General features: G+C 40.4%; 1 protein-coding gene across 1 annotated transcript in view; it reads right to left on the bottom strand.

Moving 5' to 3' along the window:
- Positions 1–1894: 1894 nt before the first annotated feature.
- Positions 1895–14852, bottom strand: part of NSF (N-ethylmaleimide sensitive factor, vesicle fusing ATPase) — a 66126-nt gene continuing 53168 nt past the window's right edge. Inside the window, exons 8-21 of the mRNA XM_075176887.1 lie at positions 14317–14472; positions 11984–12183; positions 11318–11483; positions 11172–11246; positions 10905–11092; positions 7879–7974; positions 7119–7275; positions 6884–7017; positions 6587–6653; positions 6423–6502; positions 6178–6312; positions 5941–6054; positions 5253–5308; positions 1895–3555 (exon numbers count right to left, since the gene is read on the bottom strand). Coding sequence (XP_075032988.1) covers positions 3528–3555; positions 5253–5308; positions 5941–6054; positions 6178–6312; positions 6423–6502; positions 6587–6653; positions 6884–7017; positions 7119–7275; positions 7879–7974; positions 10905–11092; positions 11172–11246; positions 11318–11483; positions 11984–12183; positions 14317–14472 — 1652 coding nt within the window. The 3' untranslated portion in view covers positions 1895–3527. The remainder of the gene's footprint in view (positions 3556–5252; positions 5309–5940; positions 6055–6177; positions 6313–6422; positions 6503–6586; positions 6654–6883; positions 7018–7118; positions 7276–7878; positions 7975–10904; positions 11093–11171; positions 11247–11317; positions 11484–11983; positions 12184–14316; positions 14473–14852) is intronic.

Genomic DNA, 14852 nt, shown 5'->3' with positions numbered 1-14852 from the left:
CAGTAGACTATACAGGGTAAAACAGTACAGAACAATAAACACAAAGTACCAGTACTTCAGAAACTCCAGGCAGGCAGATACAGTAGAGACGGAGCAGAAGAACAGGTAAGGAGACAGGAGGGAAGATGGGCCCTGCTCATACGAGCTTACATCCTAAGGGAGGGTAAACAGAATCAAATAAATAGCCTCCACCATCACCCCACTATTTAATTAATAGCAGACACCCCCATCCACATTACAGAGACTTACCTTTTTCCATAGGTTACAGAGGCAGACTCTGATATAAAAAGCCAGTGATGGCAGAAGAGCAAGAGCAGGAGACAGACATGTTGTCAGTGTAAGAGAGAGGGAGAAGGCAGCTACAACACACACACACAGAGGGAGAGGAGCTGATCAGGACAATCCTTGGCCGTATACAATAAGGTGGCTGGTCTTGTGGAGGAGCCAGCCACCAGGACTTATGCTGGGTACCAGACAACCCCATTCTCTTGAGGGGGCGGGGTGGGTTACATTGTAAATGAGCAATGTCTTAGGAATTGGGGGCACACCACAGGCGTTTGGTGCGGTGGGCTAGTTGCAAAGGAGTAGTTTTTAGCTGAATACTCCTTTACAACTAGTCAACCTGACCACATGCTTGAGCTGAACTCCCACTTCCTGATTCATTGCATTCTAGATTTGCCCCTGCCAGTAAGAAAACTATTCCAAGACATTCAAGACATTGGTACTAGACCCCACCATTCTCAAGCAACTGGAAATCTCCCCTATGTGTGCACCTGTTACCTGTCAAGTAAAGAAATAAAGGTTATTTTACCATAGAGAACTATACAAAGCCTATGTATAGTTTATGGTCAGCATGAAAAATAAGCATTACTCACATATGACCTCTCAAATCTCTCAGAAAGCACTTGTTAGATTTGCCCCAACCTTTAAAAGCAATCTAATACAATAAGGTACTGCAATCTGAAAGTGTCAAGTAAATCTGCCTCCCTGCATTGTTGGGACAGGACCCACTGTGGAATTCACTATGGGATTTATAAGAGGACAACAACAAATCCAAAGCACAATTTGGATCGATCACTGTCCATTATTAAGTATATCTTATTTAGGGGCTATTTTCATGTTAAATAAAAACACAACCTAAATAATTTTTTTGTTCCAAATGGAATATGATGTAAACATTCATAATAATAATAATAATAATAATAATAATAAAAAAAAAAGAAGACATTTTGGAGAAAGATTTGAGATGCCTCTACTTTTATAGAATATCCCTAATTAAAATTGTATTTCTTACATTGCTGTGCTGTATAAAACACAAAAACCTGAGTGCTGCAGAGAAGCTATAGTTTAATTCAACGGAGAGACGGCACACATCTCAATGACTCCAAACCAATTGGGGATATACATTTTTGTTAAAAAAGAGTGAGTGAAAATCTCCTTTTAGCTATATAGAAGGACATAAAATTGTAGACTTCTCTATGCCTGAGTGATGTCACTCGTTGCCAGCATAATGACACACTGCATACTGGGTCAGCCCACAAATGGCTGCCTCCACAGGTTGTAAATAGGTCCACATTAGTGACACGCTGGCACTTTGTGCATTTGTGTATTCAATGTTACATTTATATGCTCTTTTTGGATGAACAAAGCTGTCAAGTTTAATTGAGGGTTTATAGCACACTAGCTTAGAAATATCCTGGTGTGATGGCGATTCAGAGCTTAAACTGCTCATGTGCAGGCAAATAGAGCATGTGAGCGCTAAGCTACAACGTACCTTCCATTCTCATGTCCTGTGCGATGCCACATAGGAAAGATTATCAGTTTATTTTGCCATCATGTACTAACTCCGGAAGATATTAATGTGCGATTTGAAGCTAAACATCACGCAGAAACACCCGATAAATAGTTTCTTTATTGCAATCAACGTTTAGATGCAATAACCCACAGATTATTTCTGACAACATAAAATCCACAATAAAAATATACACATACTGTGGGACGGACAATATTACAGGAGTCTGGTAAGTTGGAGAAAGGATTATAAAGAGAAGAAAAAGCAGCCACAGTATCACAGCACTTGTTACGTTAAGGGGAAGACACTGAAGGGTGGAGAGGACACATTGAGCTGATGTAGAGGAAGGGTGAGTCCCCTTCATCAAGGACTCTAGCTGGGCAAAGTGATACAGTAAACCAGCACAACAAGTTTACATCCAATGTGAGCATATTCAGTCCACAGAGACTTGCGAAGTGAGAAGTATATGAACAGCCAGTCTTCCCAACACAATCCTACACTATTAGCTAAACCGAGAGCAACTTATGTCAATTGGATCCATCACCTAAACACAGTGGATGCAGGCAAGTTGTGACCTGAATGGCTCAATTTACTGGGAATTAGTGACATAACGGAGGCATAAGGCATCATTTTATGCCTCAGTGATATAACCAAGAACTAGTTAATTGACAAGCTACTCTGTATTTGTTTGGCCCACATAATGGTGCCTCCGTTGCCTGAAGTTGATGGGTCCACTTCAGGGACGCACGGAGGATTGTCGGGGTTCTCCCCGGCCACCGAAAAAAAACAAAAAACACGAGAGCTGCTGCGCATGCGCTCCATTTCGCCAGCACTGTCCTATACAGCAGCCGCGGCGCTGTCTAAGAAGCGTCTGCGGCGGTGCTGTATACAATACAGCACCACCGCGGACGCTTCTTTGGCAGCGCCGCGGCTGCTGTATAGGACAGTGGCCACTTAGTTAGCGCAGGGGGGGGGTTTCTAGAGACTCAGAAACCCCCCCTGCGTGCGCCACTGCACTTTACGCCATGTTTCTTAATCCCAGTCCACACATACCCACAACAGCTCATGTTTTGAGGATTTCTGTCTTTGGAAGTAGGTGGGAAATTCTGGGTTTATGCAAATTTGTTTAATGTTTCCGATAATTTGGAACTGAATTCATTAATACCATGTGCCAATATAATACCTTTAACTATGAAAATGGAAGGTTAAAACTACAGCATTAAAGTCTACAAGGACTCCAGTTTTCCCTGGCATTTGTTTTAACCATCAACCCAATGTGCTAGTACAGAAAGATGAAACCGTACAATATGGCTACTAAAATATGGCTGGAACACTGGATTTTTGCAGTATAGATCTCGGCAGCTAAACGATATTGTTACAACATGGATGAACCAAAGCAGCCAGTCTCATGCACTCATCCACCAGAAGCCAAGTGCTGAAAGTATAGATAGCTCAATGATGACAGTTAGAAGATTGTTGCACCAAAGCCGCAAGTCTGGTACATTCAGATTTACAGTAGCTAAGTGGGTTTAGTATAGATGGGAGACAGTTGAATTGTTTGGACAAAGCAGAATGTAGTTACATGCACATCCCGTGTGACACAGAAATACAGGTAGCCAGTGGTATGCTTCAAGAATCCAGCCTTCCTAGAGATAGCCGGTGTGGGATGGAATGTTACCGATTCCTAACATTTCCTCCTCTCCAGTGCTCCTTCCCCGCAGGGAGAAATGTCCAGTTAATCGTATGTACGGCGGACTGGTTCTCTGAAAATAGAAAGGAGATTGTGACTAGAGGCTGCTACAAAATACATTTTAAAGTAATAAGTGTAGTTTCCTGTAGCAGCAAGGATACAATTTTATGACTGGTTACCCTGCAAGTTACATTTTAAAATTTTATGTATCATTAACAGGGCTTTGCAGCTGGAGAAGATTTCACACAACCCACTGGTGCACCATATGGTGGTCCATTACCTGTGACCGCTGTTATTTTCCTTTGCATGATGCAGCTGACCCAAAGACTTATTTGCATTGAAACCAGTAGCAGGAAAGCTTTCCGAAAGCCATGGAGGCCTTCACATCGGTTGGAAAGAGTCCGCTCCGATACATCCTTTCAGGATGTCGCCTAGAATTTCTAACTGATGTTGGACACAAAAGGGACGATTCAATTGGTAGCAACCTTGTGGCGCTGGTTAGGTGTGCATTACCGTCAATTACAGTAATGAAAATTTGCTCGTTTTTAAAAGATGGGGTAACACAATGCGTGATGCTACTGCAACACTCTGCCGCTAATCGAATCGCCCTCAAAGTCTCAGTATGGTCTTGAGAAGTGACCCTAACAGAAATAAGTTTTTGGGGACATCTGCATTGTGCATATGACACGTCACAGGTACTCTGTATATTAAATTAAATTATTGAAAAAGTGAGTTCTCAACTGAAATGTCAGCACACATAATACGATTATATGTGTAAACTGTACAGATAAGTTTTATTTTATGTGAAATAAATGTTCTATTTGTCTCCCATATTGTAAAACAAGGCAAAAAAATGCTGGTGCGATAATAAGGGGACAAAAGTAGCTTTTTGTTGTGCTGAATCTTACCTAACTTGTATACTGGCCAAAATGATAACATGACAGGAAAATAAGGAATTGGACCTGAATATAATCTTCAATTAAGTGAATTCATTTTTATAACTCAATGGTTGTCACACACCTACATTATATGCACATACAAGTTTATTATGCTTTTTTTTTATCATTTTCTCTGGTCATTATTTGCAGAGCAAGACAAAAACAGGTAGAGGCTTTTAATAGCCTGTACAAAACAAGACAGGATTTGTCCCACAGGTGATCCCAAGTAAAGCTATCCTGTGTGGTCAGCTCTAAGAGGATCAGTTTTTCCCCACATCCTGTCAGAGTAAATCCACCTCCCTTGTCACATTTTGACTCCATAGCAACCGATGCCCCATCTTCAGCTAACCAAGTTAAAATGCCCACCGCAGATGGACAGTCCAACAGCATGTCCATCAAGGATGGGCCCCTGTTGCTACAGGTTAAAATGGCTTTGAAAGAGGTAGATATATTATAACACAAATTTTATGGAGAAAATATTGAATGGTTGACTGGTTCTTTAATGCTTTATAAGTTGTTATGGGTTACAGTACCATACCTCCTAAATTCTCAGCACAAAGGCCTATGCCTCTGGACTTCCCAACCACACCACTTAACATGCAGACCATCCTGCCACACTCACAGACTGCCTGATCACCTCTTATCTGCACCTGGTGACAACAGGACTTTAAGGGGTCAAGACCAGGAGAGTGTAATGGCCCCCAAAACGGACATAGTCGCAGGGAAGGTGGAGTACTTATGTGGTATGTAGCCAAATTGTCCCATTTTTATCATGTGATTAAATAAGCCTTGGCTAACCCTCCCCCGTACACTGCCCACACTACACACTTACGTAGCCTCTTCTTTCAACAGGGCAAGGAACTTGCTAACACGATACTCTGGGTTCATCTTAAAATAAAAAAAAGAAAAGAAGCGATTATAAATCAAAAAAAAAAAAAAAAATATATATATATATATATATATATATATATATATATATATATTGGGACACTTTCAGTCACTAACAATTCGCACTGTACATGGTCTAAATAGTTTTAAATACATTCACTATCTTTCCCCACAGACTGGTCCACATTTCCCAACCCTATTTTTTTTTTTTTTTTTTTATAAAACAGGCCTTCCCCATATTACGGTATCCATAAACGCACCACAGTGCTGTCACTGTGAAGCTGACAATGTGTAGTACATTAAATGCCATACACAAGCTGTATCATTCTTATGATTTGTATTTTATTGCCAAACTACAGAAGTGAAAGAAGCAGCAAACATTCTATGAGGGGGAATAATACAATAAAATAATAAAAAGCATGTCAGAGATGTTATTAGGAACACAATATTTGGCCACTAGGTGGCACTGTTCTATTGCTGTTTTGTCAGTAATATTATACCTTCTACTATCACTGACAAATTGAGGAGTGCAAATACGCAATGTAACAACTCCTACATTTTACTAATGATTTAGTTATACACTTAAATCACCATGTCTCCACCCTCCCAACCCTTTTCCAGTGGGTACTCACCTGCATAGACATCTCAATTAACATGAGTAGCTTCTTGATCCCTATGTAAACCTTTTGGCCCTTCACATGCTGAGCAATTATTGACCGTTCGTTGTCCTTGAAACTGCCCAGAAGCTGCAGAACAGAAAACATAGAACAATCAAAGCTAAACACACTTTACAAATACTGGTAAAACAGTCTTCTCCAGAAGTGTTCTTCAAATAAGAGGCTCTCCCAGACGTGATGCGATGCCCTCACCTCCAGAGCTTCCATAAGCTGCTCTCCTGTGCGGATGTTTGGAACATGGATGGTTGTACTGAAGGCATCCAACATCTCCATCTCTTGAAGGACATCCTTACGGCTGGTGGTGCCAATGATCAGCAGTTTACGACGCTGCAGGCAAACAGTTTTAGAGATGTGTGCGATTGCAATGGCACAAAATACCAACACATGAAATATTTGTTGAACTTAGACATTAAATCCATTTTCTAGATTACTCCTACCTGTGGTGGGGCCTTCTTCAAGAGCACAAGCAAAGCCTGCAGCACCAGATTAGAGAATCTAGGACCAATTGGCACATAATCTACAATGAAGCACAATAGATTATATGTACCGTTGCTTATTGATCAAATGATTCATACAGAATATAGTGTGGAAACAGACTCACCTAGCAGCCGCTCTATATCGTCCACCACAACACAACTCAGCTGGGACTTATAAGCATCATCAAAGATCTGGGAAAGCAACCAGAACAATCAATGAGACAAATATTGGTTTTTTTATTTATTTTTATTTCTAAAAAAGAAGATCAATAAAGGATAAAGTCAGAAAAAACACCAAATGAGTAAAGAGAGAAAGAAAAATTTTGAAAGGAATGTGTTAATGTGCTGAAGCACCAATAAAGTTACAGCATTCACTACGGGCTCTGAAACAAATATAGTCACTGTCACAAAGGTGTACATACTTTTTTCATGGCCTGGCATTTGGCAGTCTCAGAGAACCCGATCATCTTCTCAGGTGAGCAGATCTTAATGAACGGGAAATTTGATTCCTCAGAGATCTTGGCAGCTAGTGCGGTTTTGCCACTATGAGGTGGACCTGAAAAAAGATGCCTGTCAATTGGTGCAATAAAAACACTGAACACCTTGCAGATACTGTACACACCCTGCCCCCATTAAGTTACAGTTTGGAGCGCCCACCTTCTAGCAAAACGCTGACTAGTGGTGTGCGATCGCTGTTCTTGGTTTGCTGGACTAGCAGTTCACCGTCATCCAAGACATGACTTACAGGGTCGCCCCATTTGATGATGCCATTCATTATGTAACTTGCATAGTCCTCTTGGTTCGTTCCAAAGGCCTAAAAATAATATTAGATGTTACAGCCCAAGGTTAACGTTTGTCCTACAAAGTAAGTGCATGAAGGACCCTCTGACAAATCTCCACAGTCCAGCCTGGTTTAAAAACAATAAGAACAAAAACAAATAGCCGGGCACTAGTAAGATTAATGACTGGTGCCTAAAAATCCTGCAGCTCTCAAATTAACAGGTACTGTAACCTGCTGAATGACTCATACAAGAAAATAGAATAAACTTAAGAGAGCGTTGGTATCATATTAATACCAATATATTTATTGATATCATTTTTGATTTATTTAAAAACAACTCTGCAGGTCTGTTTGAGGTTATCTGGATTTTGTACACATTCCAGTTTAAAAATCACATTCAGCAACAGTAGATTAGAGCAAATCTTATACAACAGGGGAAGGAGGATCAAGTTAGGAAAGACTGTAGGTCCTGAGCCTACGAAACACTGTTGAGATCTCAGTGACAGGGTTTAGAGAAAGAGATACCAGTTGTGTGCATCATAACATACAGCAATGAATATGCTTTTTATGCTTAACATATGTATCTTAGGGCTCACTGTCTGCAGTGGTCACATGTAAGATAGAAGAATCACTTACAGGCTTTACGTCATTTTCCAGAGAGGTGAGAAAGTCTCCTCTCGTCACTTGGAGACATTCAGCCTTTTCCATGTCAACCTCTACTTTGCTGGTAGCCTAAGGAGAGAAATGGACTTTAGTAACACAACTGATCTGAGGTTCCTGTGCATGAACTTCAAGTTGTTTGATTTATTGGGAGCATGTACCAGTATAGGATCGCTTATCTAGGAATTTCCAAAAACCAGAAAAGCAAAAATTAAACTGCTGCTGCTGCTACATGATAACTAAGTACTATCGCCTAAAGTCAAAGCAGCGCTGACAATCAATTTAACTGGTGGGACAGAATGTCAGTAATGTAATTTAGTACATTTTAGGCACAGCGCTCAAAACTACTGAAAAACCCAAAGCTTTTCAGATCCCATATGTGTATTTTATTTTACCTTAACCATGAACCTATGGGTTTTCAAAACTGCACTACCACATAGCACTTAGATTCCCTTAACCAGAGTGCCGAGGGCTGCTACGTAAAACAAGATTTCAGCTTCTGATTGGTCCTCCCGCTCACAGCTCCCTTCCTCACGTCAGTTTAAAGTAGCAATTGAAATAGTTTTGCTGGTTGTGTATTACAAAACTGTAGGAGCCCTGGGCTATTTTTACTGTGATAGCAATGATGTCTGATATAAGGTACTGCGCTACAATTTTGTGATTATTTGCTTTTAATGTCACATATATATTTGTTAGCTGTACAAGGCGAGCTCAGGGAGGACAGAAACCTCCCGTGGAGCAGAAGGGCCCTCAATGTTTTTCCAGAGAGAATGTGAATTCTTACATGGCAGGATTCTGGATTTCAGTTGCTGAAATACTGGAATGATTGGGCTTACAATTCATGTTATGAAGTAAGAAAAAAACTATACTACAAAGTATGAGGCAGAGATTAAAGTGCACCCATCTATCATGCACGGTTCAGGCAGCAATATGTAGGCAACAAATATCTAGGGCAACTTATCATTCACTAGGAACTAGTGACATACCGGACGCACTGTGCGCCTCAGTGAATGGAATAGGCCGGATGGTCATGAATATTGAACCAGCCGACATTACAGCTGCTTCCACTACATGTAGATGATGGGCATAATTTTAAGGTAGCAAGTGCAGGGAGGTGTGTGATTAAACTAGATAAAGGAAGAGGGCAGTGATATATAAAGTGTTATACAATTTGTATTCGCAAATCGACAGAGAATACAGTTATTTAGTTAAACTATACAATTTTCCTTAATAGAAAGAAAAAAAAAAGAAAAAAAAGACAGTTTAAATTATATGTACAGTTTTGCTCTGATATTTCTATTCATATTCAGCGTTTTAGTCTAATTGTCAATGCTGCTGCTGTTTTCGGTGACTAAATGCTCTCTACAGACAGCACACTAAGGAAAACGTGCACCAGAAAAAAGTGAAATGCATCTATGCTATGAAGGTTTTTCTGATTAAATCAATGTTCAGTTCTATTTCTGACAACATTTTAGAACTGCATTGTGATGATTTTTCTCCTTTCAAAATTCTGTAGCTTTGAGATTGTACTTTAAGCCAGGAGAAAGAAGGGAAAAAAAAAACCAACGTTGAGAATGGTTGACACTGTCATGTCCCCTCCGCCAACTAATAATGTCAGGAGGAGCGGTTATACCACTAGGGTGGTGGTAAGATATTGTCAGGTGTTGAAAGACACAGGTGATTGTGACATTAGTACAGGCCAGGGGAGGAATCGCCAGAGTTATACCGTACATAACAGTCAGAGTTTACTCAGTAGTTCCTTTTACAGAGAATGGCCACTGAAAGTAATATTACTACATTTCAAATGTTTTAATAATGTTTTTTCCCTACATAACACCCTCTGCATATTAAATAAATGTAGTGCATTCAATTTAATTGTTTAAAAGCAAGTAAAGCCAGTATTGAAATTAACAGCAGTGTTTCAGAATGATTGACAGTCTGGTAGACTTGCTTTGCAGAAATATATGTGTAGACTGGTGGATTAGTACATGGGTCAGGACCAGTGATGTCACAGTAGTTAAATGACTCCAGAATCCGCTTTTAATACCCAAGATCCCATTAGGACACTGTCCTAAAAGGGTAGGAGGAGCTTCAGCTGTCAGTATTGGTGCGGTAAGGTAAAACTTTACTTGTTACCAGAGCTGCAAAGTCCAGTTAAAGCAGAACAATGTCTTTTATCTGTGTGGTTTATTTTGGGTTTAGAGGTCCTTTACATCCGCGTGGTCTTTGTTGCTATATTTGATGATCCTGGCAACCAGCATTTAGAGAATACAACACCGATTGCCGGGCTCTGCAAAGTGTAGTCCATGACTGAAAGACTCCAATCATTTGCCAACGGTGTAATATATGTTATTTAAATGTCTTTAAATTTTTTAAAACAAGCAATATAAGTATGAATGGTTCTCTCCCTAATGTTGGATTCAAAGGTCACTGGTGGGAAGGATCAGAGAACATTGATCTAATAAGTAAAAACGCAACAGCACATCTTATAGCTTTAAACTTATTATATTTATTAAAGAGGCTGGCAATATAAGCTGGTTATCATTGTAGCAATATGAAGTAATGCAAATTACTTTGTTTGCACATTTTTTAGGAATTGTATTTTAAAACCGCACTGTGTTTTTGTACATATGGGCCCACCATAGTGTTTTACACATACACTGTAATCACACTGAAGAAAAACAGTACATCTTTGATTTATTTTATTTAACATTATTTGGTAGGGCACTGCAGATTCTGTATATACCATAAGGTAATGTCTGTCTTGGCAAAAGGCCATGTCATGCTCTAAAAAGCACTATAGGTTAAGTACTGACTCTAGATGCAGCCATGTAAATGGAATTACCCAGAAGTCTAATCTTCTACAGAGGAAAATGTTATTTGCATATTTTCCCCATTCCGCTAACTCTTCTCATTGTTTCAGTGAGATGTTGAATACCATACCCATGGAAGACTGTTCCATTAGTTCCTGTGTTCCGGAGAGTGGAGTCAGACTGTCTTACCTTGATGAGGCGGTTCATGGCGGTGGACTGTGCTGCCCTCACCAGCCCTTCTAGCTCAGCTCCACTAAAGTTCTTAGTCTCCTGGGCCAATTCGGAAACATCCACGTCCTGAGACAGCAACTTGTTTTCTCTCATCCGAACGGTGTGGATATTGAGAATCTGGATGCGGCCTTTCTCATCAGGCAGACCTGGGGAGCACAGGTATTTGAAGAGGTAAATAAGACATTTTAGAGAGAAGGGCAAAAAATATAACAGAGCCAAACTCACCTATCTCCATTTTCACCTCCAGTCTTCCAGGTCTCAGGAGAGCTTCATCTATCAAGTCCGGCCTATTGGTCATCCCTGCATTAAAAGAAGGGAGTGGAGTAAACTACATCCATGCAGGCGTCACACTTTCCAAAACCGCTTCTCACCTATGACCAGGATGTTATTGAGCTGCTCCACACCATCTATCTTAGAAAGTAGCTGGTTTACCACAGTGTCATGGACGCCCGTGCTGCCCGCCATGCTACCTCTCTGCTTACAAATGGCGTCTATTTCATCAAAGATAATAATGTGTAGTCCGCTGTTGGCACCAAGCTGGAGGCAGAATAATTATTGTGTAATATTATGTTATATAACAGGGCATGCATGGTCGCACTAAAAAGTAAGATTGTAATAATATGGTTTTTATGCTTTCGTCTTTATATCACTTAGCTAAAAGGGAAAATGAATGCCTGCTGATAATTACTGGTAAATGTTTCTTAAATGTTAGATAAATTTGTAAACCACAATTGTAAACCGCTACGGAATCTGCTGGCGCTATATAAATTAATGTTGATAATACACATGGACATGTGTCCTCAATATTTGCATTTTAACATGTGCTGAACATACTACATTGCTTACTTGTCCTGTGTAAAGGACATACAAGCCAATAGTATGGTTCCCTTTACTAACCAGGTTATCTTATTGTTTATGAATACTCATGTTTTATATATTACCTGGAGCTTTACAAAACAGACAGTTACAATTAAAAGGAAAATAAAATGTTAATTTTCAGTTAAAACAAACTGACTGAACTAGGTTTAACTACTCACCCTCCTCTGTTCCTCCTCTGCGTCTGCAAACAGCTTTCGGATGTTGGCCTCAGACTCCCCAACGTACTTGTTAAGAATTTCAGGTCCATTAACTACTTTGGGCTCTCGGGCGTTCAGCATCTTACCAATTTGCCGAGCCATGAGGGTTTTTCCACAACCGGGAGGGCCAAAGAGTAGGATACCTTTCACGTGCTTACACCCTGCAGGTTTAAGTGCGAAGTCAGACTACTGTAAAGTGCCACCTATACAGGGCTTAGCCCAAAAAATGGCTGTCTTCACTAATGGTCGTGCTACAAATTTACTAGAAACTAGTAATATTACTGAGACATACAGCACAAAAATATGCATTAAAAGGGATAATTGTATCAAACACTGAAAATTCTGTTCCCAAAGACTACTTCCAAGGGGCCTGGCACTCTCTGCTCATTCTTGCCAATTTCCATTTGCTTCTCTCATCCCAGTTGACCACAAACACTACACTGCCAGTGGGAGTGAGTTGGGCAGTACAGGCATGTAAGACGTCCATGGACCAGTCATATTATGTCAATGCAGTAACCATTTAGTATCGGGTTTTACTTATGATGTTCCATCAAAACTTGATTCCTATGCTTTAAGCGAGAAAGTTAATTCCATATCTTAGAGTGTAACAAACGTCCCAGAACTGGTTTGCATTGCCTGCACCCCATACGTTCCTGCACACGGTTCATGACACATTTTCTACTGGGGCTGATATAGCTGTATAAATATATTCTATGGTCCTATTTAAATACAAGCTAATAATAACTGACTGGAGCTCCCTACTTTCCCTCTACTCATTAGGTGAAATAACACTAAAATGTGGCATGTGAATGTTGAGGACTAGACTATTGATTATTGCTGCTGTACAGAGTGTTGGCATTTCCCAGTTGCTGGCAAGCAGTGTATTACTTGCCAGTGTTGACAGCCGTGTTTGGGTAGAAGAGGTTGCCTGTCATTACGGCCTAATCCTGCTACAATATGACCTTTTTCAGGGGCACAGGTGTGAGTGTGCAAGAAACGAGCAGTCAGAAGAGATGAAGTCTACGAGAAGGGGCTGGAATGTTTCTTACAGTGACATGAGAGCAGGGAGTTGGAAAAAGCAGCATTTATAACTTGTACTGTAAAAGAACTGACATTTATAAACTTCTCAGAGCTCTTCATTCTTCATTAGAATCAGCAGGTGCAGAAGGCTCAGTCCTTAACATTCACTAACAAAGCATATCTCTGGCAGTTGTGTGTCCGCTACCAGCAGGGCTAGCATGAAAATAGGTACTGATAGTGTCTGATGACACATGGATTCAGAATCATTTCAATAAGCTGTAAAACGCAAGCAATACTACCAAGACGCATCAGGCAAACAAGCGAGGGAAAGAAACAGAAGAAACATTGTATGAGATAACTTAGTAATACACAAATAAAGAGGCAGCACACTGTAAGTGTACGTCAGCTATGTATTAGTAAGATTAGAGCCGTTATCTGAGACAATCGCTCACTTCTTTCATTCTCACACACAAAAGGACAGATATAACACATAGCTTTCATTTTATTGCTCTGATTTCATTTACTTGATACACCTTGGTTTTATGGTATAATTCCGGACTTGATATACGTGTATTTCAGCACCACGTATATATTTTAAATGTAATTTTTGACCACTGAGCATTATTCAATTATTATCTATAAAAGCAGGCAGCTAGCCAAGCACTTTCTTTATGATGTGCCTAGTTCTGCTCAAATCCTCTATTCCGATGACTCAAACACCACCACAGTGGTTTGATTTATGGTTTATTGGTGAATCCAGGACTAATCACTATATTTTGCTTAGCTGCCTACATCAGTCTGCATGAAGATGGGTTTGACGGATCAGTAGGTCTACTTTTCCACTATAATTTACTATCAATACAGTACATTAAAAGTATAACAGAGTCATGGAAATGCGGTTCTGCAGAACACTCTAGTCATTAGCTTTCAGATGTACAGTGCGCTCACACCTTTTGATCAGAGATGGGTCCCAGTAGGAACAAAACTACCATTATGCAAACAGAACCTCTGGTTATGTTCCCCAACTTATCAAAATATATACGGTCATCTAGGTTTCCAGCTTCTTACCTAACTGGGAACCCTGAGGGATTACCTAAGGTCTATTGCACGTGTCAGGGAAATATAATCTCCATCTTCCGTCATAGTACAAAAGAACAGGAATAGGTTGAAAGAGGTGTTCCTACAAACTATGGAGATTGTCAGTGGCCCCAATGACGCGAGACAGATAATTAACCTCTAATAGTCCAGTTCGTATCATCATCTTGAAAGCTCACCCATCTGCTCCACAATTTCTGGTGGGAAGACTCTTGAAGCAAAGGCTCGTCTGAATATGTCAGAGAACTCCTTGTCCAGACCACCGATCCCCATCTTTTCAAAGTTCCAGTCTGGGTTGATGATAGACTGGCGATCCTGCCTGGTCTTTGATTTGCCTATGAAAAATGGGGGAGCATATGTCAGCAATAATATTCATATAGATGCACAGAGTAACAGGAGAGGATAAATCACACTGGGCAGCTGGTATTATGGTACCACCCCAAAGAAAACAAAAAGTAAGCCATCAACCACAACAAACTGCAGCAAGACTTGTCCTCTCCCGTTGCTCCGCCTCCCAGCTCTGCCAATCTCTATAATGGCTCCACATTCCTCTATGGTCCGCCAATGATCGATGCCTTAATCCCTCACTAATATCCACATCCCACCAAGACTTCTCCAAGGCCACTCCCCACGTATTGGATACACTTCCATGGCCAATTAACACTTCTACAAGTCTCCAACAATTTTAAACACTGCTTAAAAAACCATATGTTCA

The sequence above is a fragment of the Mixophyes fleayi genome, chromosome 6, assembly GCF_038048845.1.
Source record: "Mixophyes fleayi isolate aMixFle1 chromosome 6, aMixFle1.hap1, whole genome shotgun sequence".
Classification (NCBI taxonomy): domain Eukaryota; kingdom Metazoa; phylum Chordata; class Amphibia; order Anura; family Limnodynastidae; genus Mixophyes; species Mixophyes fleayi.
The sequence above is the reverse complement of the archived record's forward strand: the minus strand, read 5'-3'. Positions and strand labels throughout refer to the sequence as shown.